The sequence below is a fragment of the Podarcis liolepis genome (assembly GCF_965112155.1).
Source record: "Podarcis liolepis genome assembly, chromosome: 2".
In the NCBI taxonomy this organism is placed as follows: domain Eukaryota; kingdom Metazoa; phylum Chordata; class Lepidosauria; order Squamata; family Lacertidae; genus Podarcis; species Podarcis liolepis.
This window is the reverse complement of record NC_139555.1, coordinates 111,906,948-111,928,271: the sequence shown is the minus strand read 5'-3', so window position 1 is coordinate 111,928,271 and position 21,324 is coordinate 111,906,948. Positions and strand designations below refer to the sequence as shown.

The window sequence follows — 21,324 nt, the reverse complement described above, 5'->3', positions numbered from 1 at the left end:
AGGAAGACAGATCCATCACAGACTCCTGATTTTAAAGGTTTTCTTCCAGCTAGCTTGCCTGGACCACACACCAACCACAGCTGGAGTTCTCTATCTGTTTTCCAAAACAGAGTAGAGAGAAGCCAACCCCATGTGGGTATGCCTACAGAGACCACACCATCTCACTGCAGAAACAGCCAGGATTCACAAGTGCCCTTGTGCTCTTATGCTACTTAGGGCTTTCAGGAAGAGAGAACAAGTAGGGAATGTCTACTGCTCTGGAGAATCCCCGTTTCCTTTTCTTAAAAAGAAAGAATGCAAAGCTATGCTTGGAAGCGCGTAGGAAACCTTGCCTAATCATAGAAACCACAGGAGCTGAATTAGGGCTTACAGGAACTGGAGGTGGGGCTCTCCCCATCAGATTTTTCTCCTACAGACACTGTTTTTTATCAGTTTGTTTTAATCAGTTTGTAAAAAAACAAATGAGGCTTTGGAAAAGGCACTTGGGCAGAAACCTGTGGGGAAAATTAAATAGCAAAACACTCATCCTTTCCAACACCTTTGAGATACAGTTCTCTTTTTTCTCTCCTCCCAATTACCAGGAAAAAACAGAATCATGGAAGTGTCTGAACTGCAGAATTTAGACAGGTTGCAGAATTCAGCTTTTTTTTGTTTCGGAATTTAAATTTTCATAGCCTGAAGAACACATGGTCCTTGGCTATCACTCTTGGGTCTGAGATTTGCAATTACCAGCACATCTTGAAATCACTGTTTGTATGTATTTTTTAAATGAATAGATGTATTTATTGTTGCCACCAACAAACAGTCTGAAAGAGTTTGAAATCCTAATATAGGATTGCACAATGAAAATAACAAAATAGCGCTGTTTGCATGCAAACCTTCATTGGACAACGTCAGCACCCTGCCCTCTCTCTCTCATTCTCTCTGTGTCACACACAATCCCCTGCGCCATTAACCATTCCAGAAGAAGAGTTATGTACTGATGAGGTCCAAGTCCCATTAAGTGAGCACTGCAAGGCGACCCACCCACGTTTCCATTCCAAACACTACAAAAACATCACCCCTCCTTCCCTCTGCCTCTTGCCACCTACCAACTATCACCGGCTGCATGAGGAGCTGCCCCACCAGACCGCTGATCATCTGGGCCAAGGAAGCATTCCCCCCGAGGCCAGGGCCCTGCAAGAGAGAAAGAGATTCGGTAGAAGATGGCCGGCGGGGAACAGCAATCCCCTCTCAGAAAAGAAGCTCCCCTCCGCCCTAGTCCTCACCCCTTGTCCCGGCGCCTGGGGTGACCCAGGGTGTGTGGGCCGCACAGACGGAGCAGAGGGCCTGGCGATCACGACACGCGTCGGAGCCGACTGGAAACTGGGGACCTGCTGGCCTAGGGAACAGGAAAAGGCAGGTAGAAGTCCGCCCCGTTCAAAATCTGGGCCCTAGAGCCGCTGCCACTCAAGTGTACTCAATAAACACACAAGACGTAACCGGGTGTACTTTTGAATAAATAAGGTATAATATTCACTGTATCAAATTGTAGAATTCAACGGAAGTCTCATAAGGTTCAACGAAAACAGCAGAAGACCCAGTGGATCAGTTCATGCATAAGATCTGTACATGTATAAGTATCTATTCCACCTGTCTGTTCATAGAGTCCAATATCCACAAGAAGGGTTGTTACAGTTCCACATAAAGATATTAGCCACACTGGGAGCACATTTCGAGCCCATAGCTACACCTTGTTTTTGAATAAAGTACTTTGAACCAAACCTAAAGAAATTATTCCATAGAACTAAATCTAGAATATCCATTAAAAAATGCACTGGTAGTAAAATGAAAATCAGATAGGTGGGACTTGGGGAAGCCCACTTAACAATGTTTAGGAAAACAAGGCTATGACAATAATTTGTATTGTTTGTTTTTCTGTTTGTGTTCTTTATTTGTGTTATAAAATGAATAAAAAAATTTGGGGGGGAAATAAAAATAAAAAATGCACCGGTGGAGAAGACTGATTACGATCAACTAGCAATTCTTGGATTAGAGATTTTACTGTGTCCAAATGTACATTAGTGTATAAAGACGACACATCCCATGTAGCAATTACCGTATTTTTTGCTCTATAAGACTCACTTTTTCCCTCCTAAAAAGTAAGGGGAAATGTGTGTGTGTCTTATGGAGCGAATGCAGGCTGCGCAGCTATCCCAGAAGCCAGAACAGCAAGAGGGATTGCTGCTTTCACCGCGCAGCTTCTGAGATTCAGAATATTTTTTTTCTTGTTTTCCTCCTCCAAAAACTAGGTGCGTCTTGTGGTCTGGTGCGTCTTATAGAGCGAAAAATACGGTATGCTATGGCAGTGACATGTAAATTTTTGATGAGGGTCAAGTGTGGGCAGCAATGGCTTCGATGGGCCCGCAATCTGGTTCAGCCTACGGCAGCTTCCTGCGTACTGACAACACAGAAGGGGAGGGAAAGAATCAACCGTTCCCACCCCCAAAACAGGATCCTCTGCTGTGTTTCAGCGCCCTCCCATGCCGTTACCTGTCGCCGCTGATGCGGCCGCTGCCATGGCCTGTTGGGTGATCTGATGGGCAACAGCCTGCATAAACTCTGGCGGGAGGCTGGGGAGCGGCATGTGAGCAGTGCCACCTTGGGGGGCAGGAGAGAACACAAAAAAACACAGGGTAGGTTCAACCAACAGCCCACAATCACAATGTGCAATCTCATATGAACCCCTCTCTCTCCCCCCAACCCAGCCTCTGTTCTCCCTCCTTACCCATTCCTTGGGGGTGCCCAGGGGGTCCGGAGGGTCCTGTGGGTGGCACTCCGGCTGAGCTGCTCCCACCCATCGGGGAACCTGAGTCTTGAAGGATGAGAGAGGCAAGCAGAACTTAAAATGACAACAAGTGTCACAGACTCCCCCGCCTCCTCCCAGAGAAACTGAACGGCACAGGATCCCACATGCGAACCTATTCTGTCTGTGTGTGTTTGTGTGTGTGTCGGCTTTGTTAGGAGAGATCTGTGGCATCGCTCCCCCTCAAGTCCCCACTTTCTCTCTTCTTCTGCTCCCCCTTTTCTCCTGGGTTCTTTCCCTCCTTGCTACCTACACAGAACTCAGCCAATCAGAGACCTCTGGGCCTAACCCCACCCCCCCAGGCCAGACCAGTACACTGCATGCCCTGGGCACCCTTCTACACCTGGGCACATTTTTACCGTATTTTTCGCCCTATAGGACGCACCGTCCCATAAGGCGACCTAGTTTTTTTGGGGGGGAAACCACACCCCAGCCCCCAAACAGGCAGCTCTCTGCAAGCCGTGGGAGCCCAGTGCTGGCTCCCGCTGCTTGCGGAGAGGTCCGCGAAGCCTGGAGAGCGAGAGGGGTCGGTGCACACCGACCCCTCTCGCTCTCCAGGCTTCAGCGAAAGCCTGCATTCGCCCCATAGGACGCACACGCATTTCCCCTTCATTTTTGGAGGGGGAAAAGTGCGTCCTATAGGGCGAAAAATACGGTATGTGCTTTTAATGTTTAATAGGTTAGTGTATTTTAATATTCTGTTGCAAGCCGCCCAGAGTGGCTGGGGAAACCCAGCCAGATGGGCAGGGTATAAATAGTAAATTGTTGTTGTTGTTGGGTTATAAATAGTAAGTTGTTGTTGTTGTTGTTGTTGTTGTTGTTGTTGTTGTTGTTGTTGTTGTTGTTGTTATCACAAATGACCTGATAAGCCAATGCCACAAAGGAGCCAGCATACCCCAGAAAAAGAAAGGCTCTTTGCCCTCCCCCCTTCTCCAGGGCCCCACAATCCGTCTCTCTCTCCCCCTTTCGGCTCCCCAAGAAGGAACCTGGCCAGCCCTTACCCTGTATGTTCATGTGCATCATGACCACCGGCTCGACCGTCTGGTGAGAGATGCGGATCACGCGGGGGTGGCCTGTCTGGGAGGCCTGAGTCTGAGTCGGGGTGGCCACTGGGGAAGACGAAGGGGGCGGCCCTTCGGATGGCTGCCCGGCCTCGACGGGGCTGGAAGTGCGGGGCTGGGCGGCGGGGGCAGCCGGGGAAGCAGCGGAGCCTTCGGAGCCGGCCGGGGGCCCCCGAGCGCCGTTGCCTGTCATGGTGACTGTGGTTCCAACGTTGATCTGGAAGAGAGAGTGAGAGAGCAGGCTGCAGGCGCCGCTGCTCCTTTCTGCTCTCCCTCGCTGAGCTGGCAAGCCAGCCTGCAATCGATGCCTCAACCAGGGAAGGCAAAAGCGCCGCCGCCGCCACCAACCACCCATCCACAAGCAGGGCACTCACCTGTATGGGAATGGCAGCCTGCTGCAGCACCATGGGGGCTGTGTAGTGGGACATGGGCCGCACCACGTGGAGGTGGCGGGGGGCGCTGCAGGAGAGGTTGCAGCGCAGGTCGGAGAGCGCCACAAAGGTGTTCCCCAGGAGGCGCAGAGACTCCCCCACCAGGTTGATGATGCGCTGGTCCTCTTCGCGGCCCTCCGTCTGCCAAACGCAAAAGGAAGTAGAAAGACAGTGAGCGGCCACAGGCTTCGGATTCCAGCAGGAGTCTCCGCCAACCCCATCTACACCCAGGCCAAATCCCACCTCCCAGCTGAAACCGACAAAGGGCAGGAGAGGAACCCCTTGTAATATAATAGGCTAGAAGGAAACCTGGAAGTGGGGCAGGTAGAGGCTCACAAGGAACAGAGCTCAGCTTTCGAGAAGGGCACCTTAAAAGCGACCAGGACGGTGGCCTGGTGAATGGGGTGCAAGGGCCTAACTCTGCAGCGCTGCTGAAGCAAACCAGCTGCGGAACTGGCTGATTCTCTAATTAATAATAATAAATAATAATCATAATAATAATTTATGATTTATACCCCGCCCATCTGGCTGGGCTTCCCCAGCCACTCTGGGCGGCTTCCAAAAGAATATTAAAATACTATAATGCATCAAACATTAAAAGCTTCCCGAAACAGGGCTGCCTTCAGATGTCTTCTGAAAGCCTGGTAGTTGTTGTTCTCTTTGACATCTGGTGGGAGGGCATTCCACAGGGAAGGCGCCACCACCGAGAAGGCCCTCTGCCTGGTTCCCTGTAACTTGGCTTCTTGCAGCGAGGGAACCGCCAGAAGGCCCTCGGTGCTGGACCTCAGTGTCCGGGTAGAACGATGGGGGTGGAGACGCTCCTTCAGGCCCCCTGGGAGCCCCATGCAAGAACGGTCACCAGTGGGGCTGGGTGGCCCCCTTCTTGGAACAGTGGCGGAAAGCCCCAGGCACTCTGATGGAGTGAAGCTGGCTAGCTGTATTCTTCACTTCTGAGATCTACACAGCAAGGCACAGCGCAGCACACCAAGCTAGCCGCCTCCCCCACTACTTGCTTCCCTTCCCAACAAACAAGACTGTCCCAGAAACATATGAAAGATAATCGTCCATTGTCTCAACCGCCGGGATAGGAGACGAGCGGACCCAACACTCGCCAAAATTCAGCCCCAGAACTTCCTGCGGGTCCAGCCCAGAAACATACAAAACGCCCTAACATTTCTCAACAAGCCTCCACCGGTCAGGATTTGGAAGACAAGCAGCTCCCAAACACAGATTTGAGTCCCAGCATTTGTCGTATGAGTAACACACCGCATAGAAAAGAAAGTGTTGGGTGTGGGGGGACATACCCAACCCCCCACGTGAAAACAGAACAAGACTCCAATCCCTGCTCCCTGATCTGGGATGCCGCAACGCACACCTCCGAGTTTGCCCTTACGTTATTGTTGTAGTCTGCAGTGCTGGCCGTTCCAAGGATCTCCTCGTATCTCTGGAGGAAGGGCTGGAGCCTGCTCTCCACCCCGCGGAGCTCCCCTAAGACCTCCACGTACTCGCCTGGGGACGGGTGGCTGTGGGGAAGAGAGAAAAGGTGCTCAGATGATGCCCAGGCCTCCTTGATGGTGATCATCTGGCAGAAGCAACAAGGCCTCCCTTCTGAGCTCACCCATCTACTCCACTCCACCCTCCCCTTTTGTGACCCTTTTGCACCAGCCACCCTCTTGTTTCGGCGACCCCTCCACCACGCAGCAGCAGCAGCTCCCCCCTTTGAATGCCAGGCCACAGAAGCCAGCCGGGACCCCATTCGCCCTCCCTGCCCTGTATGCCAGCTGCTCACTTGGGCGCAGCAGCCTCAGCGGTAGGGGGCGGCTCGGCCCCCGATGGGGGCGTCTCCTCAGCTGGTGTGGGCTCACTGGGAGGCTCAGACTCGGCTCCCTCCATGGGCTCCCGTTCGGTGGGGCTGGCAGATGCCGTCTCCTCGGGTCCCGATGCAACTTGGCCATTGGTGCGGCCCTAAGAAAAGGAGGAGCACGTGAGGAAAATGTATTCCTTTGCGCAACAGCAGCGGCCAGAATATTGATCGCAAAGAATTGGAAGGGGGAGAAAATACTATCATTATTAGAATGGCAAAGCTAGCTCTGTGAGTTTGTGGAAATGGCAAAACTGACGGCAATCGTTAGAGGCCATTCAAATCAGAGAATAATTAAAAAGTGGGATGGAGTGAAGGAATACATGAAAAAATATGGTTCCGGAACTGGAATGTTAATAGATAATGTGTAAAATGTGCAGGGGTAAGCAAGGAAATAATAAAAGAATCAACTGAATAATTATTAAACTACAACAACACAACAAGATGGAAGAAATGAAAAGAAATACTGAGATCACACATGGGTGAAGGGGAGTGGGGGGTATAGGGGAATTTATAAACATTTCTAATATAATATTTCTTATTACGTTGCATTTCTAATTTACGTTGCAAAGGGAAGTCTATAGCAATTAGGTATATTTTAATCTAGTCAACTATGTAATAGGCTTATGTCACAAAACGAATATGGATTTTGATGTTTGTAATTCTTTTTTGGTTTTGGAATAAGGTTAAAAAAAAGAAAAGAAAAGGAGGCGCACGTGGCGGCTGAAGCCCAGAAGGAGGTGTCCCTGACCCACTTCTAAGTTGTTGCTATTATTATTATTAATTCAATTTATATACCGCCCTTTGTCAAAAGATCCCAGGGAGGTGTACATTAAAAACACATTACAGAGCACAATAATAAAAACATAACAGATAATCTACTTATTTTATTGTTATTATCTTAACAACTGCCTCTCCCTCAAGCTTTAACAGGCCATTGATATATTCCTGTCTGCATACACCCCCTCCCCCCCCCCAAAAAAGTTTCAAAGGCCGGCTCACCTCTAGTCGGTTCAGAATGCCCTGGACGTCCCGAAGCATATGCTGGGCCATAACAAGGCGGACTCGAGGCTCGCTCTGGAACGAGAGGAGAGGAGAGGGACCCCTATCAAACGAAGGGGCTCACCTTGCCATAATCCCCCTCCAGCCCCCTTACAGAGCTCATGCCATAAAGGAAAATGGGCGCATTTAAGACCAAATGCCATGCCCCTCCTATTCCATCTTCTGCTCAAAGCAAAAAAAAAGGGGGGGGTGAACTCAGAGGGCCAGACCAAAACAGGGTTCAAGAGCCAGAATGTGTGTAGTCCACCACCAGTAGTCAGATTGGATTCACCCAACCGACACCCTGTTTTCCCCAAACTGCCACCCTCCTGAACCTCAGAGATCCCCTTCATAGAACAGAGAGAGAGAGAGGCGTCTTATGACAGGCCCCAACCAAGCCCAATATTGCCTAGCCTGCCCAGAAGTAAATCTCCTTGGTGTCACAGCAAGAAGGTCTTGCGCATTATCTGCTTCCTGGGCCTTGTAACTCAGGGATGGGGAACTTCTGGCCCACAACTCCTCTCACCCCTGGCCATTGGGCAGGCTGGTTGGGGCTAACAGAACTGGGGTTCAACAACACCTGGAAGGCCACCAGCTTCCCAGCTCTGTTCTAACACGTGATGCCATGAAACTGGAAAGTTCTGCGTGCCAAGGAGATGCTCTACCAGTCAGCTGCAGCCCATTCCCGTGCCAGCAACTGCCAAGTCTAACTTCAGGGATAGGCAACGCTGCTAGCAATGTCGTGGGAAGTGGGAGGGCCAGCGATTTCTCAGTTGTGATGCTGACCCTTTGAAATCCTTCCCCTAGAGACATCTAACCGGCTCCTCCTCCTGATAAGCCTTTAGGAAGCACATGAATGAGCTTTATCTTCTTTTCTTGCAATAGGCGCCTGAAATGTGATTTCTTCAACACGGAAGCACCGTTCATGCTTTACTTCTTTTTGCTGCAGTTTTAACTTCACGGTCCGAACGACAGCGACAGGCACCCAGTAGTTTCAGTCGCATTATGCAGATTTTAGGCACGGGTTGTTGTTGTTGTTTTGGGAACAGCAATATTTAAAGACTTAGAACGCCCTCGGAAGTTCATTTTGGGATTCTCCTGGGAGTCACCGCAAACGGGCTGCCAAGAACACGGAACCCACAGATTTGGGACACCATCCTTTGGATGTGCTGCCAGTGGAAGCGTCTAGCGAAAACAGATGGTGGGAGCCAGGCAGCTTAATGGCCTTCACACAGGAAAATATCCCTGATAAAGGAAGCCCCAGACTGTCTCATGACTAGTGAAGTAGGAACCACAGATTTCAAACATGAATTTAGCAAGAGTCATGCTCACTAGGGAACCAGCTCTGAAGTCCTGCTGGGCTCTTGTGAGGTGACATCCTCTGTTCATAAAAATTCTGGTATCTAAGGATAAGCCCCAGACCATGTCCAGAGTTCCAATGTTTCAATGAGGAAGAAGTCTTAAAAAAAAAAAGTTTAGAACAAAGTGCCCCCAGCAAAGCCTATCCTTTATTAAGGTAATGCTACATTCCTTCTTCAAAGCCTGGACTGCTTCCTGGCACCTTTGCCCTCAGCCTGGCCACCTAGGGCAGCAATGTCTGGATCTATAGGTAGCTTGCCACTTACACAAGGGCAGTCTTGAAATCATAATATTTGGCTACGGTGAAATAAGAGGCTGGCTGTCAACCGACCAGGTCACAGCTGCATCGCACCAACAGTCAAAGCGTGAACCCAAACAATAATTTGGGGCTCCCCCAAATTTTGGGAAGGCGCCCAAATTAGTTATAAAAATGGACAAATCAATTTACACCACCAGCAGTTCCCTTCATGGAAAATTAAGCCCCCCCCCCAAATCAAACATCACCAAGATGCTACTGAAATAAATCATTGTTGTTACGCAAACACACACTTGCACACACACACACACCCGACAGAATATGTACCACCTTAAGTCAGTAAGTCCCCGTCTTCCCACCCCACTTGTACCTGTATGGGAGCCTGGTCCATATTTATATGAACATCCACAGACGATCCATCGCTCTTTGGGAAGCGGGGTTGGGGGGGAGAGAAAAGGAAGAGACAGAGGGGGAGGAAATTAAAGAAACAAACAAAAAATATAGGAGCGGGGGGGGGAGAGAGGATGGAGAGAAGAGAGAAATAACAAAATGGAGCAGAAAGATAGGCAAGGAAATCCAGGAGAAAACAATACCACCATCAAACCACAGCTTCCCCGCCAGCCCTCAGGGTCTCTTCTGACATTACACAGCACTTGAAAGATACTGCCCCATAGTGCTGGCTGCACCGAGACTGGAGTCTGATTTTTCATGAGACAAGCTTGGTCAAGACACACTGCTAAACCATATTCAAACATTACTTCCAAGCCTCCATGTGCTAAAATTAGTGCTCTGCCCCGGCAAACCAGATTCTGCACCACAGAAAGCAGGCACTGGAAATCGTGACTTCCATTGCTAGGCACAGGAACCAGCACTGAGGTCTGGAGAACGCCAAGCAAACCCTGCCTGCAAACTGACCATCTGACTCAGCTACCCCTTGGCTTCTCAGAGTTCACCAGGTGCTTTTAAGCTTAACTGTCACAGCCCTAAGCATGAGAAATGTGTGTTTTGTTAAGAAGGAAACTGGGATTCTCAGGGAGCTGAACCTGGGGGCAAAAGCGCATGGCCGGCATTCTCTGGGTTCTTGTGAGTTCACAGCTTATGCAAGCTGCAGTGTTATCCCAAGCTGCACAAAGACGGTCAGAGGGAAGCAGATGCAAGCCTGAGCAAAACTGGTTCATCCCTATACGTGTGTTTGTGGGCATGTTCTGAAAGGCAGGCAGGCATGTACTTGGGCTGCAATCCAGCGCACACTTACCTGGAAGTAAGCCTCAAAAGGGAGTGCTTCTGAAGCTTAGGACCATGCTGTGAGGCACCAATCCAAGTTATAAATCATTTTGAAAGACCTCATTCGCCAGCCGGCCAGCACACCACCGTTTGAAGTGCACTAACAAGCACGCGTAATTTCAGAAGTGGCCCTTGCCTTGCTTCATGGGTGGCCACTATCCTGCCACCACTGCCCAAAACCACCACCCTCCCTACGTCTCCTGCAAGTCCGACTAAGGTCATGCATGCTGCCCACAAAAGCCAACAAGTCAGCTGCTGTGGGAGTACAATGAAAGGTGCAAAGCCAGATAGGGATTTGCCCCCGATGAGACCCTGTAGAGACGTATAGGTAAGGTCGCCGCTTCTCATTCCGAATACCAGACCTTTAGAGGTCTCTCCCAAGCAGCGGGAGAAAATGTTGCCATGGCTACTTGAAGCGGTTCCCTTGCTGATCCTGTCCCTTGCCCCCTCCCTCATCAGCTGCTTGCAAAAGGGCAAGAGGACCAGGCAGAAGGATGCGTTCATTCCCTCCTGCTGCATCGCCAAGTGTCTGGGGTCAGGAAAGATAGCTCAGGTACAGCACAGCGCCCTCTGCCACTGACTGCATGCAAGAGCACCCAGCTACTACGCCCCCACCACCGTGTTTGCCCCCCTCTCCACGGAGCGTTAACACCAGCAAATTCCTCCCCTTTTTATTGTGGGGGGGGGGGAGAGAAGCACTAAAAGCATTACGGGGAGGCACAACACTCCCCCTTCCCCTGCAGTGCAGTGCAGCACCCTCTGGCTAAAACTCACTTGCGTGGGTGGCTGTGGGTCCATAATGCTTACTGGTAAGTTGAAGGTTCCCACCATGACGTAGCTGTTGGCATTGCGGTCGTGCACAGTTGGGCCCGTCACCCGGGGGCCTGCTCCGTTGTGAGGGACGGAGGACGAGCCGGCTCCAGAAGGGCCCCCCAAGGAGGGCGACTGTGTCTGAGGAGGCGCACGCTCCACCAGGTGGATGACTTTGCCCCCGACATCTGGCACGGAAGAGGGGACAAGCGTGAAGGTTTTGTCACAAGGGCAACCGCCTTCTATCCTCCCGGCAACCCTCCAAAGTTGAGGAGTCAAAGAGCAGGTCTTGGGTTTCAAAAAGGGTATCAGCATGGGCCTTCGACTGGCATACTCACACTCTTTGAGAAGCAGCTCTCTTCGGGGGTAAAGATGCACATAGTGGGGAAATGTACATAGGAAAAGCTCAGAAAGTTCCCTTTTTTAAATGAAAAGAACTTTCGCTGGGTGTATTTTAAGCAGAGAAGTGGCAGAGAGGGTGCCTAACCCTCTCTTCTGCCAGTCATTTTCTGCTTGTCATTATCTACTCTCAGACTGTTCTGCCCGCATCCAGGCCCACATTTCAGATGTGTGTTTATGAAGATAAAAACATGCATGGAAACCTGCTAGGCAAAACCACAGCAACAACAAAGCACGGGAGGAGGTATTGAGAGGGAAAACACCTAAGCACCTCCTTCGCTGTTTAAAAACTGCAGCCTCCTCAGGCAATTTTACATGTGTTTCTTTTTAAATTTTGGGGCTCGGTTGCGCAGTGTGATTAACAGTAGCCACATATTAGGTCAGCCAGCAATTATGAGAGCCCTCAGAAGTAATTATGAAACAAGGAAATTATACAATGTTCCTATTCAACGCTGAGCTCGCTCAAGGGCCTTTTCTGGGGAGGGACGGCAGGAGCCAGCACTTTTCAGCGCCCCTCACAACTTAACATTTTATCCATGCCCCCCCTCCCTGCCCCAGGCAAGAACTCCTCAGGCCCTCCCCCCTCAACCCCCCACTGGAATTTCCACTCACTGTATTCTTTCAACTTCTTGTCATCCTGAAGGACTCTCCCTTGATAGATGAGGCGCTGCTTTTCCGAGGGGATGCTGACTGCACCCGCAATGTGCTCCTTAAACTCCTTCACTGTGATCTACAAAGCAGAAACAACTGCACTGAGAAGACGTGGCAGGGCAACCCTCAACCCCGCTGCTCATCAGTCCTAGGCCTCTGCTCCATGTCAGCATTAGTCAAATAAATAACAAACCCTCCAGAGAGTATACAACTTCTGTACAGCACTAGCACACTGTTGCTACATGAGTGGCAAAAAAAACCCCTATTCAATTACCCTAAATGATCCCACGCCATACCAGTAGAGTTCCACAGGAGCAACAGGACTTGTGCTCATTCTCCCCTATATGCACACACCCCCCCGGAGACTGAGTGACATTGCCAGACAAGAGGACATAGCCCAGGTCAAACCAGGGATGCTCCTAGGGAACCAGATCTATCGGACCATACCAGCCCCCTACCTTGCAGAAATCCACTATGTGGAATACCGCAGACTTCTTACAGCAGCTAGATTAAATGTCCTTGACTCTGCGATATTGTGGGGAAGGTACAGGGGAGTACCATACGCCCAGAGAACCTGTCATTGTGCCATGGGTGTGGTTGAGTCCACTGAACACATTCTCTTGACTTGCCCTTCTTATGCAGAGCTTAGACAAAATTTTATAGACCCACTCCTATGTCAATCTAGCTTCCTATCCGGAGAAAACCAGGTTTTACACTTGCTGAATAATGTCGCTAGAGCTATACCTTCCTTGGTGGCCAAATTTCTTTTTTTAGCTTTTAAGCGCCGCAAGACTATAATTGACTGTATTGATATGGGGCTATCTGTTTAGCCCATTTTAGTGTTGGCTAAGTCTAAAATCTTCTTGGATGTTTTAACTGTGTATTGACAAATGTACTTTTTTCTGACTGACGGTCAAATAAAAGGTTGTTGATGATGATATGCACACACACCCCAAATCTGCTGCAGAGGATACCCCGGTTCCCCACAGCTGATTATGAAGATGTGCAAGGGGCTGGAGGAGACAGCAGAAGAACTTCTGCTGTGCTCATGGAAACCAGTTGCACCAGCAGTGCTGTGGCATTGGATATGGCCCTGTCACAGGATAAAAACTACTGGAACTGAGCTTGAGATGGGCATTTTGGAAAGGAAGAATGCAATGTGAAATGGGTCGCTAAAAATTGATCAAAAAGTTTGATGCCATCGCTTGTGGGTTGAACGAGACAGGATTTTTCACCACACTGCATGTGTGACAACAGCTGGACAATGCCAGACTATCTACACCCCTCTTTTTAATTTTCCAGAGGCCTCCTGGCTAGTGTTTTCCCACCTACCAGCCCCTGCCATCTAGGTCAGCAACTGGGCCTAGGGATCTTTAGTTGTTCCTCCAAGGCATGAGCCCTCCAGACCCCACCACCCAGTACAGTGGTGCCTCGCAAGACGAAATTAATTCGTTCCGCGAGTTTTGTATTCTTGCGATTTTTTTCGTCTTGCGAAGCACGGTGTCGGGAAAGTTTTGGAAAAGCTTCAAAAATCACCAAAGTCTTTAAAAACCTCAAAAAAGGCTACCACACCGCGTTCTATGAGTTGCTCCTCGAAGTCAAGTCGCAACTGTATTAACGGTGTTAAGAAAAAGGAAACAAACTTGCAAGACGTTTCCATCTTGCGAAGCAAGCCCATAGGGAAAATCGTCTTGCGAAGCAGCTCAAAAAACAAAAAACCCTTTCGTCTAGCGAGTTTTTTGTCTTGCGAGGCATTCGTCTTGCGAGGTACCACTGTAGATACAAATGTCCTGCCACAGTTACACCAGAGCACCTTAATACAGTGGTACCTCAGGTTAAGAACTTAATTCATTCTGGACGTCCGTTCTCAACCTGATTCCAATTCTATGACTTTGCTCCCCTAAATGACACAGCTTAAATGGGCGTTGGGGGTAACTTCGAGCAGATTTTCGTGCAGAAGGACTGAGTTTGCCTCTGTTTCAAAATGCCACGCACTTTTATTGTGATTGCGAATCGCTTCAAAGCTTTTTCTAGCCGGGAGCGAGCGATATATGGATTCCACAGACAGAACCCAAAACCTAGTACAGTGGTACCTCGGGTTAAGAAATTAAATCGTTCTGGAGGTCCGTTCTTAACCTGAAACTGTTCTTAACCTGAGGTACCACTTTAGCTAATGGGGCCTCCTGCTGCCACCGCGCAATTTCTGTTCTCACCCTGAAGCAAAGTTCTTAACCCGAGGTACAATTTCTGGGTTAGTGGAGTCTGTAACCTGAAGCGTCTGTAACAAGAGGTACCCACTGTAGTTACCCCTCACTACCCTCCCACCTTCTGGCTGCAACCCCGGCTAAGGCCTTCTCACCTCTTCTTCCACTGTGAAAGTCCTTGTCTGAGAGTCCAAGGTTTTAACCATCACCTCAAGGTTCTCTGGTTCCGCCATGACGCCGCCTCAAATTCTTCCTTAGCTACTCCTGCAAGAAGGGGAAACATAGCAATCTGATTCTTGGCCACTGTAACCAAAGAAGTACAATTGTGAAGGCATCAGAAACAAAATAGACTTAGGAAGGGGTGGCTTTCCCGAATAGATCTTCAGCTGTTGGGTGTTTTTTTTAAAAGGTAATATACAAAAATATCCACAAAGAACAATGCTGGCTATATAACATTAAAGAGTACAGCTTTAAGTATGTATAATAGTCAGTTTATATGTAAAAAAAGGAAGATAAAGTGATTTCACATTGTAAGACAATGTAAATAAAAGAAGCAATAAAAATACGATTAAAAATCTCTCAGCATCTAGCAGTGTATTACAACTGCTACAACCATTAAGTGGTCCATCAAGGCCCTCAGCAATTTTCAAGTGGTCCATGGGGTAGGGAGTTTGAGAACCAAGGGACCAATGTTATTTTGCCACATATACAGTGGCACCTCTGGTTAAGTACTTAATTTGTTTCGGAGGTCCATTCTTAACCTGAAACTGTTCTTAACCTGAAGCACCACTTTAGCTAATGGGGCCTCCTGCTGCCACCGGAGCACGATTTCTGTTCTCATCTTGAAGCAAAGTTCTTAACCCGAGGTAATATTTCTGGGTTACTGGAGTTGGTAACCTGAAGCAGTGTTTCCTTTTTTTTTTTTCTAATAATTTTTTTTATTGCTTTTTTTCCAAGGTCAGAATACATCGTCAATAAGACAACAAAAGCGATTTTACAGAAAAAAGAAAAAATTATAAAAAAAAGAAAAAAAAATTCACTTTTTCAAGTCTATTTTCATAATCAACTGGACTTCCCCACGTCCTCCATCCCCTGCTTTCTTTACAATGAAAATAAACAGCAACCGGTGTTCCGCGGCACACTAGTGTGCCGCGAGAGATTGCCTGGTGTGCCGTGGGAGGGAGGCGGGCGAGTCGGGCGGCGAGAGGCGGGGCGGCGGCGGCGAGGATCCGCGTCGAGCCGGGGGCGGCTCCGCGGTGGTGGTGCCGAGGTTTCTCTCTCCATTCTCCCCTCACACACACACACAGGAAATAACACAGGATCAGCTGACAGGACCCGGCCAATGGGGCGGCGGCGGGGCAGCGCGCGCAAAAGGGAGGAGCGCGAGACAGCGGACGAGGAGGAGGCCGGCATGTCCGGGCAGCAGCAGCAACAACAGCAGCAGCAACTCCCAGCGACGGCTCCTCAAGCCCCGGGCAACCCTACTCCCTCACCGGCCTCGGCCGCCCTCCTGCTCCACCCGCCGCCGCCTCCCCCGCCGGCCACCTCGGCCCCACCGCCGCCCCCTCCTCCGCCCGCTATCGCCGCCGCCACCACAACAGCCGCCGCCGCCTCAGCTGGGCCCATGCCTGCCGGGAGCGGCGGCGGCAGCAGCAGCAGCAGCAGCGCCCCGGCGCCCTTCCCTCACGGCGGCGACCCGGCCCTGCAGTGGCGTAGCGTGGGGGGTGCAGGGGGGGCCGGCCGCACCGGGCGCAACATCTGCGCGGGGCGCACTCGCAGCTCTCTGCCCCTCCCGAGGTACTATTTCTGGGTTAGCGGAGTCTGTAACCTGAAGCGTATGTAACCCGAGGTACCACTGTACTTCCAAGTCAGCGTGCAAGGGATTGCAGGACCGGCGGACTTGGCGGTGGGGGTGGTTGCTGGAGCCTTGTCTGTCCTTTCAGCCCCGCACTCACCGCAGACCCCTTCCTATGCCACTGGTAGCTAGGCAAGGCGGGGGGCACTGGGCGCCACACCTCGGCGCCTGCAGCGTGCCTGAGCCATGTGTCTGCGGGCGAAGTGCCCGCAAGCTCCGCTCTGGCCTCTGCCCACCGCCTCAGCCTCCCTACAGCTGAGGGGGAGGCTGCAGCGAGGCTCCACGCAGCGCGCCCTGCCATGGCTCGCCCCCATGGCACTCGCCCCTGGCTGCAGGACGCGCGCGCCGCCCCGGGCCCCTGAGCGGCTAGCTGCGCCGCTGCGCTGAGCGCAAGGAATACGTCCTCTCCGAGTTCGGCGTCCTCTTCGTGGGCAGCGCGAACCGCATCTCCAGCTTCGGGTGGAACTTTGGCCAGGTAGGGGGAAGCCTTTGGGCGGGGGGGGGGGCTGGAGACCGGGGTGGGGAGGGGTTAGGAGAGACGCTACCGGCGCCGTCCAGAAATGCCCAGAGCAACTGGAGCTCAGCTACGCGCACACATGCGCCCTCCAAATCCCGTTTCCCACCCCTTTCTCAAAAGTAGAGAGAAAAAATGGGTCCTGGGTGTGAAACCAAAGGACCTTTCCAGCTCCTCCTCAATTCCAGGTGTGGATGGCAATGCCTCGTGTCTCCTCCCCCGCGACCAGAGCACACTTCCTAGGCTGGTTGGACGGTCCCTGGGGGTCTTCGGGTTGCCATATTTTGAAGAGCAAAAAACAGGACACATTTGTCAACTTCTGCTTTTAGCTATGGATCAGTGGCCTAGCGTGGGGGGTGCAGGGGGGGCCGGCCACACCGGGCGCAAAATCTTGGGGTTAGTGTTAGGGGGCGCAAATCCACGGGTTAGGGGGCGCAAATTACTTGCATTGCCCTGGGTGCTGACAACCCACGCTATGCCACTGCGGCCCTGAACGAGCAGGAGAAGGAGCTCAAGTGACGCTGCGCGCTGACGTCACGGGGCTGTAATGGTGGTGTGCCTCGAGATTTTTTTCATCAAACAAGTGTGCCTTTGCCCAAAAAAGGTTGGGAAACACTGACCTGAAGCATATGTAACCCAAGGTACCACTGTATAGCATACCCTTAACTGGCAGACAGCAAGAAGTAGAGCCTCTAGCATTTCTAAGCAAAGCTCTGCTTGCTCTACTCTGTGCTACATTTGAACTTTGCACACACATACAAAATGTCAGACCAAATACTTTTGGCTGTACACCCACATATGCATATCTCCCTTTCCAAGGATAACCCTTCATGGCTCTGATTAGCTGGGCTCTAGTCCGCAAATGTTTATACCACAAGGAATCTGTATGTTCTGTTGCCTTTCCCCTTCCTTTTGTGACACCGCTCACCCCTACTGGCTTACTTATTACTGATACATATGTCTTGACTGGCTTAACAAAAGGTACGTGCACTCGGCGTTCTAAGTATTTTGTTTCCATGTCTACCCAAACATTATCATCACTTGCATTCTCTGCAACAAGAGCACGTGGAACGACATACAAAGTATAAAGTGCAAAATTCCAAGCTGGACAAGCATTAACCACTCTCAGGTTTTATTGCAGGCTTCCTCAACCTCGGCCCTCCAGATGTTTTTGGACTACAACTCCCATGATCCCTAGCTAGCAGGACCAGTGGTCAGGGATGATGAGAATTGTAGTCTCAAAACATCTGGAGGGCCGAGGTTGAAGAAGCCAGTTTTACTGCATGCCTTGGGACTGAAAAGGAAGAAATGTCCCTCCAAAGTTGCAGTGTGTTTCTAACCCTCCTGCACTAGGTTCCACTGTGTTAACATGTACAAGACTGTGCTGAAAGTACATCTCTCTTCTTCAGGAGGCAGGGGGTACAACTAACACCTGTACAAGCTTTACAGGAGTCCACAATGCTACCAACCCACCAGTCTACATATGAGTATGTTAGACATTTGTGACCTAAAAGAAAGAACACATCAATTTGGTCCCTTGTCTGGAAGAAATTCTAACTTTTTACGTGTTTATAAAATTTCTATACCGTCCTTCATCCAAAGCAACAAGAAATGTTATGAATTCCTATGAGGAAGCGTAAGAAACCCATTGACCACGATAAAAAACATAACAGCAAATGCAGACTGCAACCAAGCACATTCATAGAATCATAGAGTTGGAAGAGACCACAAGGGCCATCGAGTCCAACCCCCTGCCAAGCAGGAAACGCCATCAGAGCACTCCTGACATATGGTTGTCAAGCCTCTGCTTAAAGACCTCCAAAGGAGGAGACTCCACCACACTCCTTGGCAGCAAATTCCACTGTCGAACAGCTCTTACTGTCAGGAAGTTCTTCCTAATGTTTAGGTGGAATCTTCTTTCTTGTAGTTTGGATCCATTGCTCCGTGTCCGCTTCTCTGGAGCAGCAGAAAACAACCTTTCTCCCTCCTCTATGTGACATCCTTTTATATATTTGAACATGGCTATCATATCACCCCTTAACCTCCTCTTCTCCAGGCTAAACATGCCCAGCTCCCTTAGCCGTTCCTCATAAGGCATCGTTTCCAGGCCTTTGACCATTTTGGTTGCCCTCCTCTGGACACGTTCCAGTTTGTCAGTGTCCTTCTTGAACTGTGGTGCCCAGAACTGGACACAGTACTCCAGGTGAGGTCTGACCAGAGCAGAATACAGTGGCACTATTACTTCCCTTGATCTAGATGCTATACTCCTATTGATGAGGCCCAGAATTGCATTGGCTTTTTTAGCTGCCGCGTCACACTGTTGGCTCATGTCAAGTTTGTGGTCAACCAAGACTCCTAGATCCCTTTCACATGTACTGCTCTCAAGCCAGGTGTCACCCATTCGTTTGGAAGTACATTGAAATCAATGGCCTTACTGTTGTATAAACATGACTAGGATTGGGGGTGTTCAACCTTGGTTCTGCCTAACATGGTGCTAACTTTGGGTTTCCAAAGACTGATAATGTTTCCCACTCAGACTCCTTTAGCCTTTCGCTTTCCTTTCTGTACCATTTACATAGCATTTCACAAGCAACAATCCCTCTTCCAGGAAGGATTAGGTTCAAATCCCTGCTCAGCCATGAAGATCATTGCACAGTATTATGTGCATAGCCTTATGTGCACCTAAGATAAATAGTTTAGGACCAACCCTATTCTCATGATTGTAATCTGTATTAACTGTTTTAATGTACTTTTAAATTGGGATCTCATGGTAAAAGGCAGGTAATAAATCAAATAATATTAATAGTGCAAGTCACAGTCTCTTAACTTATCCTGAGATCCTGGAAAGAGAGCTTTGACCTTTCCTCACTTCATCTCTACCTCCCTGAGCTGTTTTATTTATCAGACTTATGCATATTCTATCATGTGGACTCAGAGCATGTTACAGCAAGCTTTCCAAGAGAGATGTTTTTGTTGTCAACAGGCTCACAATCTAAGTAATTAGGGTTAAAGGTAAGTAACATGCATTAAAAACAGCATTTTACAAACAAGTAGAAGTTTAATTTAGGAACTTAATTTTATCCAACGCCCCAAACCAAAGATGGATAACAAAACTCCTAACTGTCCTCCAGGGTACAAAACAGAAATTGGCAAGTCTCTCCTACAACTTGAACACGGCTAGCCGCTATTTTATTTATTTAAGCATTTTATTCCACCTCCCAAAGAAGCTTACAAAGCATTAGGTACTTGCTCACCCCTATATGCCTACCTTCAACTTTTATTTGCTTTCAGGCTCATGAAACCTGGCAGTCTTTGCTCCTAAAAGTTACAGAGTTCTTGTAACTACCAGCTGGGGAGCCAAACCCAAACTAGTCACCTTCTTTCAAAAGGTGCTGGGCTGTGGCACGTACAAGGCAATTTACAAAGGGAACCTAGAACGCCACCAGCTGATATCACAGTTAGCAAAGGAAAGCAAGAGCAGAGCATGTGATCCAGCCACTTACTGTACAGGTTACAGATAGGTAGCCGTGTTGGTCTGCCATAGTCAAAATAAAAAAATTCCTTCTAGTAGCACCTAGGTGCTACTAGAAGGATTTTTTTTTATTTTTACTGTACAGGGAAAGGCTCACAGCAGCAGAACCCCTCCCCGACATCCCTTGCTTACATACACCAGCACAATAACCTAAAAGAGATGTCAGATCTCAGGGCCTGATCTGAAGTTTCTTGGCCGGCTTTCTCAGAGGATTGTGTGACGTCGCAGAGAAAGGAGCCTGCTTCAAGAAACCAGGCTGATTTCTACCTGGCTTGAGTGCCTTTTCTCCATTAGCTTGCGACGGAACCTACATCAACGGAGTCTATCCTCACAGAACTATCCCTTGCTTCACCTCACAGCCCCAAGGATCCAAACACATGCAGGTCGCAGGATCTGGTCCTCAGGAGACGGGGCAACTATGTATCCTCGTGCCACCACCCAGAGCTTGCCAGCCATAGGAAGCAGAAACATCCTCCCTTCTTCTTCTTTTTCCTCCTCCTCGCCCCCCCTCTCTCTCTCTATATATACACACAACACACATACACACAAACACACGCTGAACCACAGATTTATTTTTCAAACCTGCCCTCCGTCCTTTCCGCTTCACGTCCGAGAGGGAGCCAATTCCAGCACAAAAATCCTACTTCCGCTCAAATGCAAGGACACTTCCGGTCAAACAAACGACCGTCCAGAAGTCGAGCCACTGACGCACCATAGAGATAGGAATGGGGGAAGGAATGAAGACGAGCCCCCCCCCCCCCGCCACGATCGTCTCTAAATTAATGACCCGGCTTTTCACTCTTACGCAAATAATAGTAATGATACAGGCGCCGTCAGAACAGAGATGCCAAGTGGCTAAGCAGCGCCATTACGCGAAGGCTTTTTGCCGCAGCTTCTATATAGCTCTACCGTTTCTAGCTCTACGCAACTCACTTGCCTCTCTCCCAAGATGGCGGCACTTCCGCTTCCCTCGGCGACCAGAGGGAACGGAGGGGGTGCGGTCTACGGGATTACCGGAAACTTCCCGCTTCTTGTCCCTTCTCACGAAATTCCTTTCTGCCTCCCCCGCACCCCTCCGGCTCTACAAAGCTCTGAAGCGGCCGTTGGTGACGAAACCGCCGCCGGCCTCGCGCCTGGAGCGTCTCCTTCCTCCTGCGCCGTCGCGTTCCCCGGCTACTCGCTACAACGCATGCGCGAGCGGCCCGACAGGACTATTTACGT

At 49.9% G+C, this 21,324-nt stretch overlaps 1 protein-coding gene across 30 annotated transcripts in view; it reads right to left on the bottom strand.

The window, feature by feature from the left end:
- BAG6 (BAG cochaperone 6) overlaps positions 1 to 21,302 on the bottom strand; it is a 33,416-nt gene extending 12,114 nt beyond the window's left edge. The window contains exons 1-14 of one of the 30 annotated variants that reach the window (XM_083491222.1): positions 21,037 to 21,302; positions 14,358 to 14,466; positions 11,960 to 12,077; positions 10,913 to 11,136; positions 9,225 to 9,278; positions 7,201 to 7,275; positions 6,127 to 6,302; positions 5,731 to 5,860; positions 4,281 to 4,478; positions 3,847 to 4,123; positions 2,768 to 2,854; positions 2,533 to 2,640; positions 1,269 to 1,381; positions 1,092 to 1,176 (exon numbers count right to left, since the gene is read on the bottom strand). In XM_083491222.1, coding sequence (XP_083347348.1) covers positions 1,092 to 1,176; positions 1,269 to 1,381; positions 2,533 to 2,640; positions 2,768 to 2,854; positions 3,847 to 4,123; positions 4,281 to 4,478; positions 5,731 to 5,860; positions 6,127 to 6,302; positions 7,201 to 7,275; positions 9,225 to 9,278; positions 10,913 to 11,136; positions 11,960 to 12,077; positions 14,358 to 14,435 — 1,723 coding nt within the window. In that variant the 5' untranslated portion in view covers positions 14,436 to 14,466; positions 21,037 to 21,302. Of the gene's footprint in view, positions 1 to 1,091; positions 1,177 to 1,268; positions 1,382 to 2,532; positions 2,641 to 2,767; positions 2,855 to 3,846; positions 4,124 to 4,280; positions 4,479 to 5,730; positions 5,861 to 6,126; positions 6,303 to 7,200; positions 7,276 to 9,224; positions 9,279 to 10,912; positions 11,137 to 11,959; positions 12,078 to 14,357; positions 14,467 to 20,685; positions 20,854 to 21,032 lie in introns of those variants that run through there. The other 29 variants (XM_083491238.1, XM_083491239.1, XM_083491223.1 and 26 more) reach the window with 29 other exon arrangements.
- Between the last annotated feature and the right edge of the window lie 22 nt (positions 21,303 to 21,324).